The 26,016-nt window shown below is 40.8% G+C and overlaps 1 protein-coding gene across 1 annotated transcript in view; it reads left to right on the top strand.

The window, feature by feature from the left end:
• The window catches only part of THSD7B (thrombospondin type 1 domain containing 7B), a 273,877-nt gene that overhangs the window by 160,447 nt on the left and 87,414 nt on the right, over positions 1-26,016 (top strand). Inside the window, exons 12-13 of the mRNA XM_062004863.1 lie at positions 7,791-7,985; positions 12,117-12,380. Of these exons, the coding sequence (XP_061860847.1) occupies positions 7,791-7,985; positions 12,117-12,380 (459 nt within the window). The remainder of the gene's footprint in view (positions 1-7,790; positions 7,986-12,116; positions 12,381-26,016) is intronic.

The following is a 26,016-nucleotide window of genomic DNA, read 5'->3' as shown; positions in this document are numbered from 1 at the left end:
ATGTGTGTGTATATAACAGGATGTCTTAGTTTTATTTTCAAGTTGTGCAATAAATAATTCATCTTACATATAACTTGATGATAGGTGCTACAAATAAATTGAACTCGAGTAATTTTAGTAATTGCAGGCCACAGAAAGAGGGAAGAAAGGAAGCACATTTTTGTGTTTTGTTATGTTCTCTGGAAGGAGCAGAAGCGTAATTTCTATCATTAATCATCTAATGCACTTCCATTGATTTTCTTTTTAATAGAAAATGAAAGTAAAAGCAATTCAAAACCTATAATAATGTTAGGGGGAGAAAAAAGGGAAAAATTGCAAGAGATTCCTTCGACTGATTGCATAATGTAGAGGCACTCAGATTGCAGTTATTCTCTAGCCAAAGTAAATTTGAAACATTAAAAAATCATATTATTTTCTCTTTCTTGCCAGGCAGAGTGTGAACCACTTGGAAGAGAAAACACTTGTATTAAAATGAAAATGGTGCTAGACATTAATGTATGAATCCCGTGTTCTGCATTCAGCATGTGGGTGGGAGAGGGAATGGGCTTTATGGCAATCTATTTCTCTCATACTTTTCCTGAAAAAGTGTGCAGTCTTGGCTCACAGATGAGGAAGAGTTAAAACATGGAGTTGCACAACTTGGAAAAATTGACATGTGCAGCTCAATTCTTTCAGTGATTTAAATCCTATATTCCCAAGCAAATAATCAATAACGTCATCCATAAATATCAAAGTTGTACTCTAAGAAATTACTTCTAAATGGAACAGAGGTGAGTACAGTTTAAGGCATTAAATGACAGGAGTCAGCCTGCACTGATTTTACTCATTTTAACATATAACCCTGGATATATTCAATCCCTTTCACACAAACTGCTCTGTTTTTGTGCTGTGGTGTTGGCTGAAAGGTGCCAAGCCATGAAGAGTGAATGGTGTGTGAGGAGTGTGTGCTTCTGGTATGCAAACCTTGTGTACCAGACCTCCTTCTGCCTTTTCATCTGGTGAGTGCTGCTGATGTGTAGCCACAGGGAAGCTCTGTGACTGGGTCACATCTAGGCACACCTGGATGGCTGCCCTCGTAAAGCCACGGCTGTGGGCTCTCCTCCTGAGGATCCTGCACCTAGATTAATCTGTCCTTTTCCCCTGTCCCCTTCCTTGCTCCTCTGCTCTTGTTCTTCTCGTTTTGGGATGCAAGCTCCTTGCTGCTCTTGGCCAGTCAGGGACCAGCAGCTGAGCCACTGGGGACATTTATAGGCCCTTTAACAATGCATGTCATATTGTGGGAAGGCTGTAAAAAGAAACCAACCCTAAAAGCAGCTAAAACATGAACCTTTGTCTTGAGAACCTTCTTCACAGTTTTGCATGCTGGTTTTTCTTGCTGGTTTTTCTTCCCTGTTACTTCTGACCCAAACTTCTCCCCTTTCCCCTGTTACAATCTCTTCTCCACACTAATGCTCTGTTCCCACCTTTCCTACCGAATTCATCTCTGACCTCTTTCCATGCAAATATTTTTGGTTGCTTTTCTTTATCTTTTCAGTTGATATTTACCATCTTTATTGCTTCCCAACTTCATCTCAGGCTCCTCTTGTTTGTTTATGGTGCATGTTGGTTGGGGTCTGTGTTTACTCAGCACTCTGTTTGCTCGGTGGCATTTGTTAGCCCTTTAGCACTATTGTCAATATCATTAATAATTACAAAATGGGAAACTAGTCATCTCAGAGCCAGTTTCCCTGCTGCATAACTAGTTGTTCCTGCTCTTCCTCAGTTATTTTTACTAGATTTGTGTCTGTGATGTCCTTTGTGGCATCTTTTTTTCTTTTCCTTGGACTTTACTTTTAATGTTTATCTTATAGTTTGCTTCAGAAAGTCCAAACTTTGGACACATTTCATTGCAGGGAGTGCTGCTGCATCCAAGGTGAGGTCATCATGGGGAACTTAAGCATATACTTCTGTCTTTGTAGAATCAGAGCCTTAGACTTAAACCCAAGATTTAGCAAAACCTTATCTTACATCTTCTGCTATGTCATCTTATGATCTCTTTTTATAATTAGGGGTTACTGTTAACATACCAAGACTGATAGAAATGTTCCACCCTGGGATTTTGGAGAAACTTATTGTAAGTACGAAGGAGCATCAAGATACAAAATAAATGAGGTCATCATGAGTTATGAGACTGTGCTATAGTCAGCAAGTCTGAATCCTTAAAGTGATTTTCTTCTGTTTTTCTAAGTTATTATCCCTGAACTGCTTTTTCACTTATCATTAGTGATACGTGTAACAAACGTTATCTCGTTACATTGAAGGATAATGAGAACGATTTTGCAACACGAAATGAGAGTTTTTCTGAACAATGAGAGGTAAACAACTAGATTAAAGTAATTCTGTTGACTTTACATGCTGGCTTTGATTTTTTCATACGTTCTTGAAATTTGAAGCTAGGGAAGTTTATTACATTATCGTGCCTACATCTCTTGTCTAGCCTCATAGGTCATCCTGTTGTTTAAGCCCAGCATTTGATTTACACTACTGCATAGCATTAGTTTTAGTGTTTGGCTTCAATGTACTTTCCTGGAATTATCAGTCTTTGTTTTCACATGTTCTAATGACATCTAATTCCAGAGTTTTGAAGCCACTAATTTAGGTTTCCCAAATTGAAATGCCACGGTACAATAGAATTCTACTATTGCAGTTGATATTTTCACCCTTCATCTTTTTACCCTTTGGAAACTGTTTAAATGCAATTTTGAAGGAGAATTGATTATAACTTCAGTAAATTAATATGATTACTAAGACTGTCTGTAGTTGGAATTGTACTTAAGAGGAACTATATTTGTGTTATCTTTCCTTATTGGATGCAGTGTTATACCTATAATATTTCTTTCTCAATACACTGTTTTTGTTAGAACCATCTGTAGTGCTGTTAAGTTATGCATGTGCCTATGGAGAGCACTGGAGTTCCCCCACTTTTTTGCTGACATGCTGCTTGGTGCTGATGTAATATCATCTAAGGATGCATTCTGTGCCTCTGCAATTTGACAACGTACAAATGTTTCATTTCACCATGCAAAAGTTTATAGGAGTGTCTACTATTTACTTTTAATTTAAGATAAATGTAATTAAAGAATATGGCTTCCATATGCTTCTCTTTGCCATGTGCTAAGATAATGACATACAAACATACTCTTGGGGGTACAAATACAAAACCAGAAGCCAGAGACTGACATACTCAATGTCCCGCTAGCAGTCCTTGTTCAGTATTCCAACAGCTACCTGTAGCAGCAGAAGGGGAAATTTCCTCCCCAAGCTGTACTTTTCACACTTGACTTGAGCCTTGAAGCAAGATGATTGCATCTGCAGGCATTTCCATTGCTCACATTAATCCCTAACTTTCCTTGGCACCTTAAAAAGTGTATCCACACTGTTAGACAATAGCAGCCCTGCCCTGAAAAAAGATATTTTCCTTTAGCATTTTAAACCCTTGCAGTTTAATTCATGATGTTGTTTGTAGCCTTATTAGAGAAGATTTGTGTATGTGTGTCTGCCAGGCATTGTTTTATATGAGCAGAACTGCATTAAATAGCCATCCTGCAGCTTGATGGTGTTGACCAGTGGTAATAAGAAAGAATAGTGGGAGTTCAAAAGGAAATCCTACATTTCCCCTCTTTGTGGCAATCAATATTATAATTCAGAACCCTTTATCTGGCAGCGTCCTGTTACTAGTTGTTTCCATTCATATGTTTGTGTCCATTTTAAATGCTGCAGAGACGGTAGAGATCACACATTATGTCTAGGAGGGATTTGTCATTACTATGTGATTTGCTTCCCAGTGCACAGGGCTGCAAATGGACTGCATTGCCCTCCGGTGGTATCCCACCTAAAAAACCCAATGAGATGTTGACATGGCAGAAATGGCCTTGTGGTATGGATTTATTTAAAACTCTTGTGATGAAACTGAGGATTAAGAGCAAATATTTTTGTGCAGCATAAACATGACCCAAACCAATCAGTAGCTGGAAACCACTGAGGAGATATAATTTTACTAACTATCCTGAAGGTTCGCTGAGAATAAATTTGTGTCCTTCTGTTTCCAGAAGAGCCTGTATTTGAAAACATTTTTCTCTTTAAAGTTAAAGCTAACTTAAATGGGAAATAAACTTACAGCAGGCAGAAATGAGATGGCTGCTTCCTGAACGAGCCACTGGAGTAGATCCCTCAGCTCTGCTGCTTCCTGTCCTGCCCATCTCAATCCATTAGAATACCCTAATGGGCTTTTGGTTTATTATTTCATTTATTTTAGCAGTTCATGCTAGTCACCTCAAGCACAGCTGTAAGCATGGAGCAGAAATCCTGCCATTTCTTATGACTGGCATGCTATAAAGATCTGGCCTATTAAGCTCAAGCTTCTGAAGATAATTCAGCTCAAACTGACGAAGTCATGCATTGACATCATCTTGACTGATGCAGACCCTTTAGTGGAAATGAATTACCTCCTAATATGACTGAAATGCATGGTACTGCCTAGGCCAGTCTGAGGAGGAGGGGGTTTAGGTGTGTAAGGGTACCAGGTGGTGTTCACTGGCATTTTATTTGGTGCATGTAAAGCAAGAAGTGCCTGCTCTCCCACTGAAGCAATGCAGCTGCCAGCTGTGTCACCAAAGAGGTACTTGGCTGGGCTCAGCAGCTTAGCAGTAACACTCCTGGCATTGATAAGTGCAAAAGTCCAGGAGAGACAGAAGCAAATGGAATGTTTGCTCTTTAGGTAGCATTTTAGGCATTAAGAAAATGCTTTTTGGATTCCTTGCATTTTGATTACAAGCTTCTCTCCATTCTGACACCGAGGCTCTGTTGCTCTGTCAGGAATAACTAGATTGAGTTACCAGGATCTGCACTTATAAAAATTCCTAAAGTAGGGAAAATCAGCAATTCCCTGTTTTCTACCACCTGCCTTTCCCTAATCACCTCATAGGAGATCCTCCTCTGCTCCTTTAGGTCTGATGTCTCTTACTAGACTATCCACTATATTTTCTTTTCAGCTCCTCTTGTCTCCATGCTTATACATGTATAATCTACTATATTATTGGTTGTTTAACTTTCCTCTACCCACGTTTACTGTTGCCACTAATTTCTTTAAGCTGCATGATCTCTGTCAAATATTTGCCCTGATCTCATATATCCTTACATATCCATCACTTGTAGCATCTAAATGGGCTCAATGAACTCAATGAATTCTTTGTATGCTTAAAATTATGGACATTTGTGCAGAAGACTGGGCCATTAGATAATAACTCATTGCAGCATGCAATGTGTGGTTTAACATCAATATTTAGAAGTTCTATCACTTGTGTTGTCATTAATAAATGTCAAGGATGAATTGTGGTCTTCTGTCAGATAGCAGTAAACATTGCAACATGCTGGTTTATTATGCAGTGGCAAATATTGCTTCCTGGGGCTGGCAGTGCAGGATATTGTTGACTTCCCTGCAACTGTGAGCAGTTGTAGTGATACTGAGATGTTTTGCACACACTTGGCCATATTTCACGTGGACATACTTGTGTCACCAAACCTTTGGTGTCCTTGCTGAAGGTAATGAGACTACACAGACCTTGGACATCAGAGTCTATTACTTGTTTAACCTTCCTGGAGAGGACAATTACCTCAGTTTCCCATATAGAGAGGTGACCTCTGTCCTCACGCACTTGTAATTGAGAAGGGGAATGTCTTGGAGTTCCTGACTGCCAGAGTTGAGAGATAGGAAGGGTCACGAGGACTGAAAGCGAAAGGCAAGGATCAGCAGTTTAGAGGCAGTTATTAATATGCTGATTTACTGTCACTTGAGTCTAAAGAGACTTCAGACAATTGCTTGCCTTTTACACACTCTTCAAAATGCTGATTTTTTCCTTAGAAATCTACATTTTAATAAGGTGAGTTTTATTTCCAGGTAGTTTCCGACACATCTCTTGCTCCATAAAGTACTGTACTTAAAAAGCCAAAATTCCTGTGTATACCCCAGTAAATCCTTTGGCTGTAAGAAAACAAAAGAGTTGTTTTTCCCTTTTTCTTGGTGCATTCCTAGTTGCATTAAATGCAGGCAGCAAGGAAAAATACATGCAGCTTGAATTATTTAGAAAACTCCATAAAATAATATCACAAGTGAGTAAAGTTAAATAATAAAATCCAGATTAAATCATTTCATCTTCTGTAGTTTTATGACACAATGTGTGGTCTTGCTTGGGATCAGAGAGCCTGACGTGACTAAACTCTTGGGGTCAGATTCAATTCCTAACCGTCCCTGACTTTATTACTTTAATCAAGTCACGACCCATCTTTGCTTTGGTTAACCTACAAAGTAGGATATAAATAGCCTATAGTCGTGGAGATTTCATGAGAATTAATTATTATTAATGAAATGAAAGACTCCATGATGTGCAGGCTATTTTTCTTTATTACCATTACTTATTATTAATTCACTGAAACTTCAACAGGTTTTATTATAGGCTTTCTGTGACTCAGATTTATACATTAATACTTTTGTCCTCCATTATGGCTATACACTGCCATTATCCACCCTGAAAGGTTAATCATTACAGTCCAAAAAGGGACAGAGGTGTTGAAGGAAAAGGGCATTGACATAAAGTAAAATGGGGGATAGGGTGAAATCAATGCATCTAAGTCCTGAGCTGTGCTGTTGCAAACGCCTTTTGACTCTTGCCTGGCCCCAAATTCAGAGACTTCATCCCTGGCCTGACTCTGTGCCTGTTGTTTCCTTAATGTCATGGCTCAGTCTTAGATACCTTGCAGAGTTTTGGGCAGGGGGTCAGAGCAATGCATCACATTTGACTATGAGCTGTAGCCTTGGTGGTGCTGTGGCTCCACCTCTTGCCAGTGTTGGAGGCACTTCAGGTTGGATGGACCTCAGCAGAGTGACACTGTCCTTGCCTGAGACCTACAAAGCAGTTGGATTTTATGTTTTTTTCAGTTAATGGATCCATTCAGTAGTGATCTTACTGCAAGCTGTCATTCTTCATAAAGTAGGCTTCTAGTGAAGCGTGTAGCAGCTGCAGACCCTTTCTACCATGGTCACTGATTGAATGCTCGTGTCCTAAACATCTCTGTTTATGCAAGAGATTCAAAGGTTCAGATGACCAGGAAGTGGGAGAGCACAAGGGGTAACACAATGTTTAGGGAAGTCAGTTTGAAGGTGGCAGACCTGATGTTTGCACCTTGCTACAAGAAGCACTTAGCTGTAGCATCTCAAAGCACAGGTCAGCACTCAGTATGGGAAAGCTGCTCAGACAGTTGTTCCCTTCATCTGAAATATGGAAAAGATGGCAGTTTTGGAGAGGAAACCTTTCTTTTCTATTTTTTACAATGTATTTTCTCCCTTTGAAATAGTTTCAATTCCATGGGTAGTGTGTGCATCACAGCCTGAGAATCATGGCCTCGACCAAATATGCTTTATGGCATAGAGCTGCAGTATCCTATCTGTTCTTGTTTGGTTGTACAATGTATCATTGGTTAAACTGTTGTCCCAACCTTTAAAATGACTGCCTCCTTAAGAATATTGAAATTTATATCATCATTTAGATAACACACCGCTCAAGTAAGGATGTGTCTTTATGGTTTTGTGAAGCTTCTGGCACGTCTTTGAGTGACGCGTGAATAATGACCTAAAAATAAATCATCTTTATCCTATTAACCCAGGAGAGGGAATCTCACATAGAACACAAGCACTGCATGGAGTATAATGCAATATACATAACCATATAAAGGTTTCTTGTGCCTTTGCTTTTCAGCTGTGACGTGCTTGTCGGAGTACAACGACTCTGCCAGTGTCGGTGACTGCATGCGGTGGGCTGGGGCCATGCCGTCCCTTGTACAGGACTGTCTTGTTCCCTGCAAAGATGACTGCACATTTACTCCCTGGTCTAAATTTACAGCATGCTCACTTGACTGTGGATCAACTAGAAGTAGGAGACGATCCCTCACAGGTATAGTCATTTATAATATTTGATCCAATGGTGGTACTTGTGAATAGTGCTTCTCTGATGGTGTCACACTGATGTTGGGGGTTTGGGAAAATCCAGACAGAAGAGTGACTGTCCATTGTTTTTCAACCTGATATTGATCATTGCCTGCTTTATGCACACACATTTAGATATGAAGAAAAACTTAGCGATAGGAAGCCAGTTTTTAGGCATAAGGCAAATAAAACAGTGCCTGTGCATTGTGCAAATTGTCTGACCTATTCATCTGGGAAGCTGCAGCAACTATGTATGCAAGAACAAAAATCAGTGTGACTTTCTCTTTAAGACTGTTGAAATCTGGATGAAGTTTAAAAGTGGGAGTTTTGATCTCAGCAGTATGTAGTAGTTCAACAAGGCAAATTAATACTATGAAGAAGGAAGAAACTGTATCATTAAAATGGTTTTATTTGCTTTTTGATATTTATTCATTAAATACTCTGGTTCAAACCATTTCATGGAGCTGTCTCCCATACTTGCTGTCATGGTTTGCTAGTATATTTGAATGCTGACCAAATGAAAAGCTCTGTAACACTAATAGCTTGGGACTGTTTTGTTAAGAGTTCCCTTCCCCCCACATGCATAGCTCAATCTAATCAAAATGAATTATACTGTTTTAGAAGGTTTACAAGAAATTTACTGTTATTGTTAGCCTGAGCACTCACATCTTTTCATATTTCTGTGTTGTGTTTGAGAGCTATGGTGTAGCTGGCTTGAGTTTGCTCTTGTGATAAAGGTGAAACTTCAAAGACTTCTACTGTGGGGCATAATGCTAACATTGCTGTTAAAATATCTGCTGTGATAATGGCTGGGAACTTAATGACAGCAACGTGTGGTGGCTCCTTTCTTCTAGACTCACTTGTACCTGGCTACATGGTATCTTGTTACTCAGTTAGTGACTGTCTGGAATCATCCAAGTTTTTAATAACTAACAATTACAGTGTACAGACATAATGGCTTCAAGATGCCACTTGTCAGTGTGGCTCATTAAAGGGTAAAGATCTCTCTTTTACATAAAAATCATTATTATACAATGCTCTATTGTTTCTGCCAAAGAGCGTGTTTAAAAATGTTCTCTCTATGCCTGTATTTTTATATACAGTAATGGAAATCTTCCAACCTTATCAGAATAATAGGAGCCTGATCTTAAAGAAAATATATAAGAATTAAATTAATGCTTACTTCCAGCTAGTTTTAAATCTGAATTCTCTTTGTGAACATATGTGCAAGTTACAAAACAATATGGTCCTACCTATCTCCTTCCTTATTCTATTCTTCATCAGACATAGATCCATTCAAGTTAGTGAACCACAAATGGTTTCTGATATTCAGGTTTTGATGACTTATCTCCTCACCCACACTCAATGTGTGACCAAACATCATCTAGCTCTTCCCATGAGACCTTGTTGACTTCCCTTCTTCCTGGCTGGGAAGGACCTTCTGGTCTCAAAGCCATCCTGAAAATCAAGTGGTAATGAATGTGCTGTGGGTGTCCCAGGTCAGGGACAGCACAATACTACAGAGAGCAAGGACTGAATCAGCCATTGCGTTTGGTTTTACCACAGTTCAAAAGGAGATGCTGATGAGATTAGTGCTTGAGCTGTCTTTGCATAAAATGTCATGAAAATTGAAGCTGACCAAAAGTCTTGCAAAAATCTCATCCATGTGAATCCAGATCAAAGATTTAGAAGTATTGTTTGAGAAGTCCTTCATGCTGCTAAGGCTCCTTTATCTGTATTTCACCTTTCTGGAAGTGGGAATGAATTGTGCCTCCTTGCTCAACACTGCGTGTGTCTGTGTTCAAGTTGACTTCATCGTAAGAGTTCATTAACAATGTCATTTAGTGGGAATCTGCTAATTGTTTGCTAAGCATTTGCTTGCCTCCCACTCAGCTTTTAATAGTATTATTCATTTCACTTTGTAAGTAATCACAGACTCTACATATAAAATTAGTCATCACTTAAGAAGCAAAAGACTTATTATGGAATCTATCAAAATTCAAAGTCATTATAATGAAAACACAGTTTTTAGGTAAGTCTTCAGTTAATATAGTCAGTTAATTCACAGTGCCCTGGATACAATGCATTTTCTGTAGAAAGAGTATTTTTAATGTACAGTGTGTACTGACAGATAATATTTAATGCATCTACTGTCTGCTGGTGTTCAGCAATGTAACATAAAAAAGAAAATACCATTTAATTGAGGCATTTATGTCCATGACAATTTTGGCACAAGTATTTTTTAATATAGATTTCTAAAGCAGTCTGTGAGGAGCATAAAAATATCCCCATCACCAATTTTAAAACTACATCTTTGTGAATAAAATGTCTCTTTTGCCCTCAAAATGAGTCTTTCATAGTGACTTCAGTAGAGGGAGGATCCTCACAAAGCAGATGGCAGGGCAAGTTGGAAAAAAAGTGTTGTATAAGTGTGAGGTTATTATCATCCTTACCTGTGGCTGATGTGCTTCCTGTAATAATGGCAAAGCATGGGCAAGTCCCCAATTCCCCTGTTTACTAATTCAGTGCAGAACATACAGCTGTACGTATACACTCAGTTTGTGCCTTCTGTCAGCTCATCAAACACAAAATGCTGCAAATGCCACTAGAGAGCTCCCAATGTATTTAAAGCCTTTCAAAAGAGTTTCCTGTAAGCATGTGGAGTTGTACCTCTTACACCTTGCCTGAATTTGCTCATAAATATATATATATATGAATATATATATATATAAAGTTATCACTATGTGGTTTCTTTGTGCTTGTTATCCCTTTGTGCTCACAAACTCTTCATCCCTCAGAACTCTGAAAATACAATTTTGAAAGCACTGGGGCTTGAGGACAGTATTACTAAGGGTCTACAATTCTCTTTTCCCTTCTCTTTGGAGGTACTTGTTTGTATGCAAACTGGTATTGATGACAGGCACCTTGTGCTCCTGCTGACATACAGTGAAATGATTCTTGGTTCCAGACTAGAAAGAGAGTAGTTGTGTTACATAAGGTTTTTTGTTGTTGTTTTTCGTATCATATTTGTGTACGAAACCCAAGACAAAACATTTCATTTGCAATCAATGCTTTAAAACTTTTTGCAGAAGTATTTTTATCCCATCCAAGGTCCTCAAGAAATATTTTGAGGAGGGGATACAGATGTGGTTTGTTAGTGAAGATGAATTCTTCCCTTCTGTGCAGATGTCAAATGCAACGATGTTCCTGAGCTCAGCCAGCAGAAAGATTGCTCCACAACATGTTGCCTAACCCATGCCAAGAAAAGCATTGATTTTGTTTTTAGAGGCTGTATACAGAACTTTGTTCCCTGGAGCAGCTGTGGGGATTCAAGGAGCATGAATTCTCTTTATGTTATCTCTTCTTGTACTGGGGACCTCTTCTTATGCCTAGAAGTCCTCCAGGAACAGGGCATGGAGAGAGCAGTTGCAGAGAGCTGCACCATGGGTTTATTGAATGTTTCTGCATACTGAAGCTACCGAAAGATCTATAGAGAGCCTTCTTTTAAAACTTGTTGAAGAAATAGTGCAAAGGAAAACATAAAATCAAATAGAACCATTGAAATGCTTTCCAGCCCTAATAATTTTCTGAGGATTATCTTTTCTGTTTTCTTCAAAGTATGGTTTGTGTGCAGAGTGCATCTTTAACTAATTTGTAAAGTAGCCTCAAAGAAGAACTTGTGGCTAACGTAGAGTCCTCTGGAAGTTGTCTTGGCAACCATTGATTGCAAGTAAATAGAGACAAAACAATCAATTTATTTTCATCAGATAATTAGAAGAAGATGATACTATATAAAATTACAAAGCATTTTCTGGGCAGACCATTGCTAGAGTAAGTCTTTGCGTTTTGCTCCTTGCCCTACCCATCAAAACAGTATTTCCAAGTTCTCTGGTTGCCCCTGGAGATAAATACATTGTCCTTGCACTCCAGAGCACTGGCAGCAGCAGCTAATAGATGCTAGAGAAACATTTCTGGATATTAACATTCAGATTATCTTGGTTCTAATGTGTTGAATTCATGCAAGTATAAATAATGTGACATGTTGTTATCAAAAGTAACAGATGTTAAGCTAACGAACACATTTCTGTGGTTGGAACAGGGCGAAGCAGAAAGCGAGACAAATGCCAGAATACAGAAGTTTATCCTCAAGTCGAAACAGAGCTGTGCCCTTGTGAGGTGTTTACCTCCCAGCCCCACGGGAACTGGTCTGACTGCATCCTCGGAGGAGGCTCATCCGGGGCGCCGCCAGGAGCGTGGGCTCACAGTGAGGCCGAGGAGTGCGGTGCGGGCGTGCGGCTGCGCGCCATCACCTGCCACGACAGCACCGGCAGGCTTGTGGAGCCAGCTCGCTGCAGCAGCTCAGGTAAGGAGGCTGTAGAAAGCACACAACATGGGAAAGGCCTCTGATGCTGAGTGCAGTTATCCGCCCCGTACTCGGCGCTGGTGAGGCCGCACCTCGAGTGCTGTGTTCAGTTCTGGGCCCTTCGCTACTAGAGGGACACTGAGGGGCTGGAGCAACAAAGCTGGAGAAGGATCTAGAGAACAAGTCTGATGGGGAGTGGCTGAAGGAGCTGGTGTTACTTAGCCTGGAGAAGAGGACATTGAGAGGAGCCGTGATCACTCTCTGCAGCTTCCTGAAAGGGTGTTGCAGTAAGGTGAGGGTCTGTTTCTTCTCTCCAGTAATGAATGATAGGATACGAGGAAATGGGCTCAAGTTGTGCCAGAGGAGGTTTAGGTTGGACATCAGCAAGAACATTTTCAATGAGAGTGTTATTAAGCATTGTACCAGGCTGTCCAGTGAGGTGGTAGAGTTCCCATTCTTGGAGATATTTAAAAGACACACAGCTGAGATGCTGAGGGACATGGTTTAGTGGTGGGCTTGGCAGTGTGAGGTTAGGGGTTGGTCTTGGTGATCTTCAACATCTTTTCCAACCAAAATAACTCCACGAGTCTATGATTTTGGAGACTGTCGTAGGTGTGTACTTGTTTACTTGCTGGAGTAGCTTTCACAAGGTTGCTGTGAATGTTAAACACTCTTTGAATATCTTCTTATTACCCTTAATACTTACATCAGTAAGATTTTCCTCAGTAAAGCAGTCTACTGGCATTGCAGCAATGGAAATGAAGGAGGAGAGGGCTAAAGCTGGCTTCACTGTCAGAATACCAGAGGCATTTCTCTTGTTTGTCTGAAAATCCTGTAGAAGTATAAGCTTAGGAGAAGGTATATTTCAGTCAGTGTTTTGTTTGAAGATATCTCCTATTTCAGCTGTTAATTGTTCAGAAATTTTTATTCCTTTTCACTAAATTGGGAGATTTGTACAGTTGGTTTCAACAAAGGAATGAGGAATTTTCTTGAGATAATCATATTTAATTACAACCCCTCTGTGATGTCACCTGCTGTTGCACATGCCAAGTACACATCACTTCAGCAGCCAGTGGTCTCCTGGCAATTTTGTGCCAGTCTCAAGCTCAAACTGATACACAGAATATATTCCAATGTCACTTTTTGCTGAAGCTCTGGCCTGTGATTCTGTTCACTTGTATTTTACATGTAGCCTATGTCAGACAGAAAGAGGACAGTTACTCCATTTGGATGTTTTCTCTTAGGTTTTTTTGCAATTCATTGCAGTCATTACACTAAATTGATTTACAGACAAAGGCCTTATCTTAGGGGCAAATTCTGTATCTTTCCTGCCCCTAAGACACTAATGCTTTTGACTTTCAGTCAAAAAAGTTGAGCCTCCACACAATGTGATGTAATAGATTTAAAGACTGCTAGTGAGCTATATGATGGGAGAAGGAGAAATGATGTCTCAGGAGGAGATTAAGTAATACAATGGGAAGCATTAATGTTCCTGAGTATATAAAGGAGCAGAGAAAGAAGTAGGGCTGCACTGTGGAGGGTCTTCAGGATGAGGATCAGCAACCTGAGCTGCATGTAATAGAAGGAAAAACCCCACCCTAAAGAAATGATTCAGTCCTAGAGTGAATTCCTCTTGCAGCTGTTGATGGCTTTTCCAGCTGGCTGCACGGATTCATAAAGCAGCTTTCCGAGGTTTGTGTTTCAACAATGTGCTTTTGTACCAATTGATTATGCCTTTGTGGGCCATGAAGGAGGAATGCTATACCTTTCCCCCACAACGCTACCTTTTCTCCTGCGAAAAGGGAGCTGCTGGGTTTTGAAAGGTGGGCTTGCCTTGTACTGTGATTTGCTCTTTTGTGAAATGCTGGATTTTTATCAGTATTAAAAAGAGGAGGTTGTCTATGCGTGGGGCCCTTCTGAATAACCATGAAGGCTGTTTTGTGTCAGTGATATTTATGTGGTGTTTTTAATGGTCCAGCTTCTTTTAGGGAGGTAGTAGGGAGTGGTAGCTCAAGGGGGATTATTGTTGACTTTCTTGTTGTAGGCTTTTTGTCTCAGTAGAAGTGATTGCAACGTGACCTTGGCACAGGATCCATGGCAGAGGCTGCAGGAGTGGTCAGCAGTGCCCTATCCTTTGCCCTTCCTTCTGCACTTGATTTACTGAGTGCTCTGAATACCCTTAGGTGTGGAAATCAGAGATAAAGGAGAGGTGTTTCCACCTTCTGGATACCCTGCTTTTGTTCTCATAAAGGCAAATTATTCATCTCCAGACAGACCCTGTTTAGGATATATAATCTAGCTCTCCCAAAACAGAGAAACTCGTTTCATAAAGGCAGTCAGGGTGATCTCATTGTAATAAGCAAGCCACCATCACTGTGGTCTGGGGAGGGGTGCAGTAAGATTTGGAGCCTTGCAAAACCAGAGCATCTTTTGGACACCTCATGGACCCATAGCAGCCATCCCCTGAAACCTTTGGTGAGCTGAATCCTGTGCCTTCACCTGCCTGAGGTCTGTCCTTCCTACTAATTGCAACTAAGTGTCAGTCATCTGCTCCTGCAAGGTCAATGAGGAAACCTTGTTGCCTTAGTCTCCAGGGTACATGGCTATTTTGATGCCTTTGGGTGTAGAGTGCCCAGAAGTAGGCAGAAAGCTTCGCAGGCTCCATTTCCATCACCTGGGCATGCCTCCCAACCAGAGCAGTTAAGTGAAGATAAGCCTGATATTTATGGACTCTAGTACTGGAAGCTTTCAAAATGCACTTCTGAACACATTATTGAATTAGTGATTGAAATAAATCATTATCCAATTAATAATTAGCAGAATGCTATTCAACCCTAATAGAGAAGAGCAAATTACAGAAGCATGCAGAATTGCTCAGCATGAGAAATTATTCATGACAGGTGTTTTTTTTAAGCAGTTCAGTTTGTCTTGTTCACAATTAATATCTGGTGACCTTTGAACATGGGCTAGCTGACCATACCTAAGTCTCATTAAGCCATCGCTTTCTATATTGAATGACAGTTGCTGTGATATTCGAGGCATTGTTCTAGCTTTATGAGCTGTGGGAGTGTGTTCCTCCTTCTTTCAAAGGTCTTCTTTGTTTCCTGCTCTTTTTGTTTTGCAGGACAGTGCTCTTTCTTTCCCTCTAACCAGCACAAAAGTGAGAAGCTGTAAGACTTAGACCTCAGTTCTTTGCCAGGGCCTTTAGAAGGACTTCTACAAAGTGCAGAAAGACAAATGTAAGGATGCAAACTTTGGAAGTAGATTTAAGTTTGTCTCAGACTTGCTAATGCTGTGAGTACAAGACAATTAAAATGGTATAGAACAGAACAGGTCAGTTTGTAGCTTTTCTAGAGAGCGAACTTTGGGCACTTGACTTCTCACAGCAATTATTTTCACTTTCCCTGACTGAAGCCTGGTTGTTGAACTTACCACTTCAGTAAGGTTTAGTTCACTTGTGTCAATGTGACTTATTATGTGAATGTATCATAGTTATCAAGTGAACATACTGTGAGGTTGAGTCTAATGTAGAAATTAATCACCGCTCAGAGGGGTTCAGGGGCTGAGGCCCTGATCTTCCACTGGGTTTTGTGAGCAATTCTGTGTTTGCAGCTTTAAGGGGAAGGTAGCTAACCAAAGAAGCATTTAGTGTGTTCATCTGTGTGTGTCAGCAGTTTAGTCTCCAACTCTCCTATTCTCTTCAAATGTACTAACCCTTTAAGCATACTTTCTCGAGAGGAAATAGATGGGTTTTTTGGCCATTGATGTGGTTACTGCAAGCAGAGTATCCCAAGGTTAAAAAACCAGTGATGACAAAACCATTCCAGCTTTGACTTAATGGAAATGCAGGATTTCCAAGCAGACCAGCCTACTTGGTCTTACAGGGTTTTTCTGCTGTGGCTTCTGTCAGGACCCAAGTCCTTGGCTAGAGGGGCCAGCCTCACTGAGCACAGCTTGTGTGAATACTTTGGGTCAGCTGTGGTGGGTACACAGGTTGCACCTTGACTAATTTACCTACCTTCACTGGAGTAGCTCATGAACATTAGATATAACAAGCTGCTTAAAAATACAAATCCCCAACTCTTCTGAATTTGATTCCTTTCTATACCAGACCTTTTCTCTGATATCCAGAAAGAACACCCTAGCTTTTTTCCATGACTGGCTTTTGTGATTTACTTCAGTGCTGTCATTGTTTTCCTTGATCACCCATTCAATAAGCTCAAGAAATGAGTGACCTGCACTTTCCAAACTGAGCAAATTCTTTTATCCTGGGTTCAGTTCACTGTTCTTTTCCTTCCTTTAATTTGGAAGTGCACATATTAAATCATGGATAGAGGTAACTGTCTCTAACTACCTTACAAAAATGTAATTGATAACGTGCCTCAATTTGTCTTCCCATCAGCAGATTGGTTTATCTTGTGTTCAGCTCACTGTTAGTCCAGAGAGTCTCTGTTCTCTGGCAGGTGTTTGGAGCATCCTCTTTGGACATGAAATTGTCCTCTTAATTGCCATTCATCTGCTTCTCAATCTGTCATCTGAGTTCCATGTACTATTTTTGAATTTCCACCTCCTTTGTTTTGAGTTATTTCATGTGGTTCCTTTGCCTGTCCTTTTTGTGTGCTGTGCCAACAGGGTTTTTGTAATCTTAGAGGAACACAGGGTGCCTCATCTGTTCCAAATCAAAGGCTAGAAATTTCTGTGCTCTTGCACAGAGATTCTGCTTTTGATCTGACGGGCAGTTTATGGAAAGCAGGAATTTAGGAAGAGCGCTTATACTATTCAAATTCTGCTGTTCTTGCAACAACAGGAACCTGGAGGAAAGACACAACAGACCAATAGATCTTGGCTTTAAATCACAGAGTGGTTAGCTTCAACCTACGGTCACCTTAAAAAGCTTTAATTATCTCTGCATTCATGAAGGCCACAGCAGGGATGCTGATACACCTCCTTATTCACAACAATGCAGTGTTTTCTTGTAGAAGGTTTAGTTGTGGGTGGACAAATCAAAGAGGACTGGAGTTGCTCTGAGGCTTCCCCAGCATTGGCTGATGCAGGGATAGCACTCAGGTCTTGCCAGTCAGGTTGATAGAACAGGGTTAATGAGAGTACTGTTTGCAAGATCACTCCCTGAAAATATCAACTTTGATCTCAAACAGGTGGGATTAACACACAGATGCACCAGGAGGGGTTAAAAATTTTGGTGATGTGAAAACTTGTCATTTTCTGGTTGCTGGAGAGATGTTCCCTGCTCCAAGGCACATCAGGGCAGTGTATGCCAGTGGTGACAGCGCTGCTTCTGTCCTCATCAGCAGTGCCCCAGTGCTGAGAGATTTAGGACAGTATGCAAAGGTCAGTTTCAACTCTTACAGCTGAGAACCAGGTAGTAACAAAGTCTCATGAAGTTTGATTTTCTGAAAGGTCAGCTCAGAGCACTGCTGTATTTTTACCAGGGGTGTTCCTCTGGGGTTTACACTCCCTTACATGAAAATCCTGGCCACTAGACTGATAGACATTGCATGACCTACCTGAGAGTTAGTACAAGAACCTGATTTGAAACCCTGCCATGAGTGAATCCCTGTGTTGTCATATAAGGAGTAAATGAGCTATTTTCAGGTACCTTTTAATCACTAGATTTTCATAATTGTTCTGCAAAATGATATTTCTATAGCTCAAAAAGCTATAAGCAGAGCTTAATAGGTTAAAGAAATGTGAGCCAAATCTATCCTGGACTGACAGCAAACTTAGCTTTCTTACAAGGTAACAGTTTTGGAAGAAAAACCAACAGAAAAGCCTATGAATAAATATCTGTTTATTCTTGAAATTGTACCTGTTCTGGCAATTACTGTGCTAGAAGAATGGAATTGTTGCAGAAATCCCTGACGTTGCATTGGAAATCTTCAGAGAAAGAAACTTTCCAGACCAGAAGTTTCATCTGTGTTTTTGAAAATATTCCCTAGTATTCTTCTCCCCCTCTACTCTGCCCTGGTGAGGCCTCATCTGGAGTACTCTGTCCAGTTGTGGGCTCCTCAGCTCAAGAGGGACGGGGAAAAGAGTCCAGTGCAGGGCCACCAAGATGATCAGGGGACCGGAGCATCTTTCATATGAGGAAAGGCTGCGGGAACTGGGGCTGTTTAGTCTGGAGAAGAGGAGATTGAGGGGAGATCTTATTAACATTTACAAATATCTAAAGGGTGAGTGTCAGGAGGTTGGGACATCCCTTTTTTCTATAGTAGATAGTAACAGGACAATGGGTGATGGGATGAATCTGGAACACAAAAAGTTCCACTTAAACATAAGAAAAGTCTATTTCACCATGAGGATTAGGGAGCCCTGGCACAGGCTGCCCAGAGGGGTTGTGGAGGTTCCTTCCTTGGAGGTTTTCAAGACCCACCTGGACATGTTCCTATGTGACCTGATGTAGGTGAACCTGCTTCTGCAGGGGGGTTGGACTAGATGATCTCTAAAGGTCCCTTCCAACCCCTCCCATTCTGATTCAATTTAATTCTTAGTCTAAATGAAATTCTATATTGAAGTTTCATTTTTTTTAGCATAAGCCAGTAATTCCAAAATCCACCTAGTTTTAGATTTAAGTGGATTCTGTATTTATCTATCCTACAAGCATCTTATGGATAAAGCCTCCTTTCTCAAGGCCAGAAAACAGACAACCTTGCCTAGGCTGTCCTCTTCCCAGCTCCGGACTTTTGGGCTGCCTCCTCCTCCTTATAAGTCTGGAAACAGTAGGTGGTCTTGGCACCATTAGTTAATGATAACATGTAAGACCCTGTTTTCAGACTACCTTACCCTTCTTTTGGCATTTGGATTTAATTAAACATTACAACACTCCTGTTTCTCTCTGTGGTTTCCCTTATGTGTCTCCGTGGTATATCTCTCTGTGGCCTTTTTATTACAGGAAGAAAAGACTGTATTACTTACCAGGACAAAGCTTTTCAAAGACTGCTTGAAGAAAAAGTTTCATCTAAAAATTCACCATGTTTTCTGCCCATCCCTTCTCCTGGCATGAGAATTAAATCTGGTTTTGGATCGTGGGTGGCTGAAAGCTTTTGCCCACTGCAGACGGGGCTGTCCTACTATCGTGTCCTCACTTTGTGTCTCTTTAAACCCACTGTCGCCTTTTACTGGTTTTCTGCTATCTCAAAGCTAAATAGCTGCTAAATTTAGCCCCGAAATCCTGGCTGGCTTCTCCTCTGGACCTCTCTCCGACATTTCTGCACATCTCCTTTGGGTGTGCAGTGACACTCTTAATTACAGCTGTGTCTGCCAGGGAAGCTGTAAGCACAGAAACAGAGCCTGTAAAGGACCTGTCCTCCATTTCTTGTTTGACTTACAGGATTTTTGCATACTGCTCTCGTAACAGTATTCAGAGAACATTGATTTACTCCCTATCTTTTATTTTCCTTTTGTTTTTTTTGCAAATTCACTTCACCTTAAGAAAATGTGCCCACAGTTATTCTTTCCTGGATGTTAAAAGACTTATGAAATGAAATTGGATCACAAGACAGCTGCTCAGACATTACTGTTCTCTATATTTTTCTGGCAACAGAATCAAAGGTAAACGGCCATCAAAAAAGTTATTTCTGAATGGGTCAAACTGGCTATCAAAGACGTTTAGCTAAAGCAAGATATGACTTCCCCTGAGGCATTAGTACGTAGCAATACACTTTCTTCTAGATCTTTATCTTCTTACAGAAAGCAAACATGCATCTTATGAGGACATATTTAAAGGATTAGCTGTTTGAGCAGCATCCTCTGTAGGTGCTGCATTTAGTTCCTAGTGATGTATGTTGTTACTCCTTGGCTCTAAATATAATTCTTTATAGCATGTCTTTCTCCCCATATTTCTTTTATGCTTTTTGCTGTGTTCCATAAACGACCTCTTTGAGGAGGCATCAGTACCAGACTGTGTGAAGGAATGATTTTTAACTGACCTCAAACAGGCTTTGTTGTTTTTGACAATAACCATCAGCCTTCAGTTGCCAGACTACCTCTTCCCACCTTTGCTCACATCTGTGCCTTTTGTTTCTATTGTTAGGCTCAGTCAGTTTTCTCTCTGTTTTTTTTTTTGACAGGTTGATTAAAGCTCTTCCATGGGAATTGGGAATGTTTCTAGTGTAGAAATAGTAACTCAGTCTAGAAATAGTCTATCAGAGGTTTAGGAGAGCTTTGATAGCAAGTTAATGCACTGGGCCATCCACTGGCCTGATTTCTGTGGTAGACTACAGTAAGAGGATCTCTTTGAAATGGGGCCTTAATAACACATTTGTCACAAAGACAGCCTGTTATGGAGCAAGGCTCTAATAAAACGTTACCATACAAAGATAGATTTAGGATTAACATTTCCCTCTCCCTGTGTGACACTCCATTTAATACATTATATTGGAAGTATGAAGAAATACAGTTTTAGCCTAAGCTTTTTCATGAATTATGTACTCTGATGTTAAGACCTCGATGCTTTTCCTGCTCATGGAGAACTTCATGATCCCTTGGAGACACGTGTAGCTGTAGTGGGAAGTGACATGTACTGATAGTTCACAAGATTCCTTTCTTGTCTTACGTGGGCTTTTTTCAATGTTTTTTAACCTGATTGCCGTCTTCACAGCTCTCATGAGCAGGACTTTCAGGCAAAGAAATGGATGACAAATCATTTTTAAGTGGAAAGACATAATTTCATATCTTTCCCACTGGTGGGGGGAGCCCTGTGGCAACTGGACATAGTAGGTGTTTTAGTGGATTTCAGTGAGGTAAAAGGTTTCACGCCTCACATATTCTGAAGGTCTTCAGAAGTAACATCATGTGTTTCTGCTTCTATGGAGGAAGAGTCCTAAAGAAATAAGAATTCCAGGTTTTGCACGTAGGCAGATGTCTGAATAAAATGAGCTGACTGCCTGAGCAGCTGTGAGTTTGCTGGAGCACTGCATAACACCAGTAAAGTTAGCATGACAAGTGGAGATAGGCACGTAGTAGATGTCTGTTAAGGTGCCTGCTCTAGTCTGTTTGATCAAAGAGTTTGGGAGACCAGCTCAGAAACATAGCAACAGCTGAATTTAGAAGATTTGAAGAAATGAGCCTGAATTACAAAATGTGGGTAAAATTAAACTTCATCTCAATCTGCTGTAAGGATTATTGTAACGATATGGATGAGCAACTGAGAATTCATCCTACCTTAGTCTGTTCCTGCTTTATAGGTATACTTGAAATCTCTCTGTCCTCCAAGGTTTGCAAATGAGAGTGGTGTAAATGAAATTACTGAGAGCCTCATTTACAACATTTCTAATGTCTCTCACTGCAGACAGAGATCCCCTCTGAAATTTTGGATCTCATTTGTGTTTGGTAACACAAAGGAGTGACCATTACAAATTGTAGTATTTAACAAGATTGCATCACTTTCTGCATCTGTCTGAATTCATTGAAGTCCTCCAGCAGAGGAGATTGAACTATGCAACCAGAGTGCTCAAGGTCACCCTGCAAAATTGAAACAAAAGTGTATCAGGAATTCTGTACCTCAGAACGCTGTGCTGAGGTCTGCTAACGTCACCAGAATGTCCTATTTCCCTGTCAAAGCATTCCATCACCTAAATGAGTCGTGCTGCTCTCCCCATGCCAAAGCTGTGGAAAACCAGGACTTTCTTAAAAATCCTATTTCCATCAGATGTTTTTTATAGTACAGCTTTATTCAAGAAGGTCAGATGCCTTTGTATCCCTGCCCCTGTAACAAGGTGACCTCTGATAGCAGGAGTGAAACTGCTTATCCGAGTGGACTGGACCTCATGGCAGGTACTTGGCATTTGGAAAAGCGCTCACAAATCTTCCTCGTGCTGGTCGTGGTTAGTGGCATATTTAAAACAGCACCAGTAAAATTAAAGCCCCTAGTTAGGTTAAGTGTCAATAAGACGGGAAGGATTTGAGGCAGTGTATTGATTTGAGTGCATTGATCTGCGAGGTCACTGTGTCACTTGCCTCCCGTGGCGGCGGGGAGGGAGGCTGTGGAGGTCACTGCGGGCTCAGAAGCTTCTCCCTGCCTTTTCAATGGCTGCGTGACCTGCTCTTGAACAGAGGCCCTTACATTTACCTCTTGAGTTGTTAAGTTAAAGTACTGGGAATGTACACTTAACACACGGTACTTTCTGGTTATCAGGATCGAGAGAAACACGTCAGCGTCTCCCGTTCCATAATACAGAACCTGTTGCGTTGCTGTTGTCTGAACGAGGCCCGTCTGTGCTGTGGGGTGGCAGCTGAAATGAGGGGGCTTGTTGTGGGACAGTGCCTAACGTCTCTTTAGAAACTGCCAGAAAGATGCTCTCTTCAGAGGGCCACAAGCTCTGAAACTGAGTTTCTCAGTGTGCTCCAGCAGACCCTGAAACCATTGGCTTTCAGGCCATACATGATTTATGGGTGAGAGCACATGTGTTTGGTTTCAGTTTTCTCCCAGTGATGGACCCTTGGCTCTGGAAGATGCTTCCAGCCTGATCCAAATTGCCCAAGCCTATATTGATGTCTGCAATGCACATCTATTTTCAGAACTACTGTGCAACTGGGCCTCTGAGAGAAGTCAGATCTGGGAGGAAAGAGGGGAATTTGACGGTCTGAGGACAATTTAATTTTGTCTTCGTGAGATACTGCTGAAATGTGTTCAGCCTTTAAAAATAAGCCTTGTTTTGTTCTATAAATCCCTTCATAATGACAAAAAAGTAAACACAAGCCAGATTTGTTTTAAAACATTGCTTTTACTATGAATTGGGTAGCCTGAAGGATATATGTGCTAAGCAATTCATAATCAAATACAGTGGGATGAATTTCTTTCCTGATGGACAGAGGATTACAACATTGCTAAAGAAAAGAAATAAACTACTTAGTTTTGTTTGGGCAAAGCAGATGATTCTCCTAGTGGCAGGGTGATGAGCAACGTATGTAGAAAACCACAGCTGAGCTATTATCTGAACTGCATTTGATGGCAGGGGATGTTTTTTTCATCTGAGTAAGAACTTGCTTAAGACACTAAATCTCCCAAGGAGCCAAGCAAGCCCCTCACTATGGGGGAGCAACCCCATGAGGAAGAGGAATCCTTTGCACAGCTGGTTTTGGAGCCCAGACAGATTTGTACAGTGGACTTCTGCCTGTCTGCTTTGCAAGTTCCCTGCAAGATGAATGTACACTGGGAAGTCCTGTTTATTTGCACTATTTATTTGCACTCAGCAGATGAGTCTCTCTTCTCCGGAAGAGTTCTCAGCTTGTTCTGCAATCTGTTACAAGGAATGTGCTAATTAGTGGGCATTTCCTTATTTAGTGAAAAGATTAAATATATCAGCTGTTACGGTTTGTATGTAACTCAAAGTGTAAGCTTGCGAGTTCTTTAAGGAGCAAAACTGTAATGCCAAATCAAAAGAAATTAGGGATCGTAATGCAAAGTCAGCATGAACCCAACTGCCTCATCAGGATTTATAGAGACTGTGAAACTGAGCAATAAAACCAACCTTTGGATGAATTTCAATAACAATAACATTGAGTTAAACTTACCAGCGTTTTTTACAAGTCCTCTCTGGTCTTTTTAGAATCTGAAATCAGTTTGCTGTGAGCTAACGAGAGCATGTGCCTCTGTTGAGAGGAGCAAGTGGGAATAAATTAGCTAAAGGTCCATTATTTGAGCTTTGCAAAATATTTGATGTGAAAGTTATTTTTGCTGGATTTTTTGGTGGCACATTTACTGAGTGTATGCATTAGATTACCTCCTAAATTTCCCAGCTAGCCATCTAACGATGCATAAAATCTCTCAAATCCTTGTGTATTTAAAATTAAACATTTATTCCATGGCAATGTTGCATCCTTTTCAGATGCAACTGAATTTGTTACCAACTTTTAAGACTTATTCTGCTGAGTTTCCTTCAGTTAATAGTGTTCTCTCCTGAAGCAGGATTTAAATGTTTGGATCTGGGTTGCTTAGGGCAAGGTGTATTGTCTTTGCAGTGTGTTTCCACTTGTAGTTCAGAAGCTTCTGGGAGCCTTTGGTCATGCTATGTGGCCTGTGGCCAGTGGCTGCCTTCACCACTGCACACTGGGGAAGCCCCAACCTTTGAGCTATGATCAGCTGGTGGAGTTAGGCTCTTGACTGCAATCCATGTTCGATGCTGAGTTTTAAACCGAGTTAAAACATAAGATTGGCTTTTGTAGGACATGCAGACCTTCAGCTGGGCAGAATCTGGCCCACCGTGTGCCATAGACCACCAAGCCTCTCTTATAAAGTCTTTAACTGTTAGACTTCTAGCACAGTGTGGATTTACTGGTGTTATTCTATGTATTTCACAGTCAGTACCCAAATGAATGTAAATATTAATTGCAAAATGAATCAATTTTCTTTTTCTCTACCTTTGGGCTGTGTAATTAGAAACGTTTCTTCTGTGCCACTGTCCACTCTACTGCTCCCTTGTTTGTTTGAAGGGTGATCGCTTTTATCCTGTAGACTCCAGGGGAAATTAGTGGTGTTATTACCAGTGGCAGTTGCGGTGATGCAAAGAATTGTCCCTCTCATAGTAATGACCTTGAGTTTTATGAAGCACCTCAAGGTTTACTAACAAGGGTAGAACTGCTAGGAGTTTGTTAATTGAAATGATGAAATATGTTAGAGGGGATACAAATGAGTTTAAAGCCAATTCAATTAGAAGTGCATCTGTTTCCAAAGCTGCTGGAGAAGTGTTTATTTTCAAATGACTCTTAAGTCAGCCTCTTGGAATCCTGTTGGCGCTGTTGTTTAACTCTGTGTGCAGACCTCACACCCTCAGCAAATTTATCATTTGGAAGTGCAACAATCAGGTTGATGCCAATGTCTTATGTTAGCTTGTAAAGCTACTAATTGTCTACTTCTCCCACCACAATCCATTTACAAACACAGAAGGGGAAAAAGGATCCTGCAGCCCCTCCCTGACTGTGCCTGGTGTGATGTGTACAGTGTCTTGTGTGAGCTGGAAAGAAACTGGGCTACTGCAAAACTTCCCCCTGGTGATGCATTGAATCCATGGCCTCTTTGTGCTTCTGTGCTGCAGACACTCACCAGCCCACCATCCAGCTGACTCCTGTTGCCTCAGCTCTTTTGGGTTGTGCAGCAAAAATGAGAGAGTAACAACTCTTACACCATGTATTTGAGCCTTAACCTCCAACACCCACCAGACCATTGTCCTCACTTTGTTCATTTACCCGCTATTGCTTTGTCTCTTGGACTGCACAGAAGAAATGAGACAAGTAATGGTTGCTACATCGTGAGTTTTGGCCTTCCCAGTACATCCTGTAGAATCTGTGGGTGCTTTGTTTATTATAGACACCTTAGGGAAGAGACTCCATTTGTGGCTTGTAGAGCAACAAGCACATTGTTCTTAATGAATAAATAATAGTAAAATGAGCTGTGCAGCCTAGGTAAGTGCATTTGTTCATCCCATTACACCAGCAGCGTCTCAGTAGTAAAACAATAGCACTTAAACATAGAAAAGGCTTATTTGATCATCCAGCTCAATTTTTCCTGCCAATTCAGGACTATTCCCAGTAGTATGTTTCAAAGTGCCTACTTAAATATCCCATGCACTGGTGTTTCTGTCTCTACATTCTGCAACTCCTGTCTGTGCAGCTACAGCTC

The sequence above is a fragment of the Colius striatus genome, chromosome 11, assembly GCF_028858725.1.
Source record: "Colius striatus isolate bColStr4 chromosome 11, bColStr4.1.hap1, whole genome shotgun sequence".
Taxonomy (NCBI): domain Eukaryota; kingdom Metazoa; phylum Chordata; class Aves; order Coliiformes; family Coliidae; genus Colius; species Colius striatus.
This window is presented reverse-complemented; position numbering and strand designations above follow the sequence as displayed.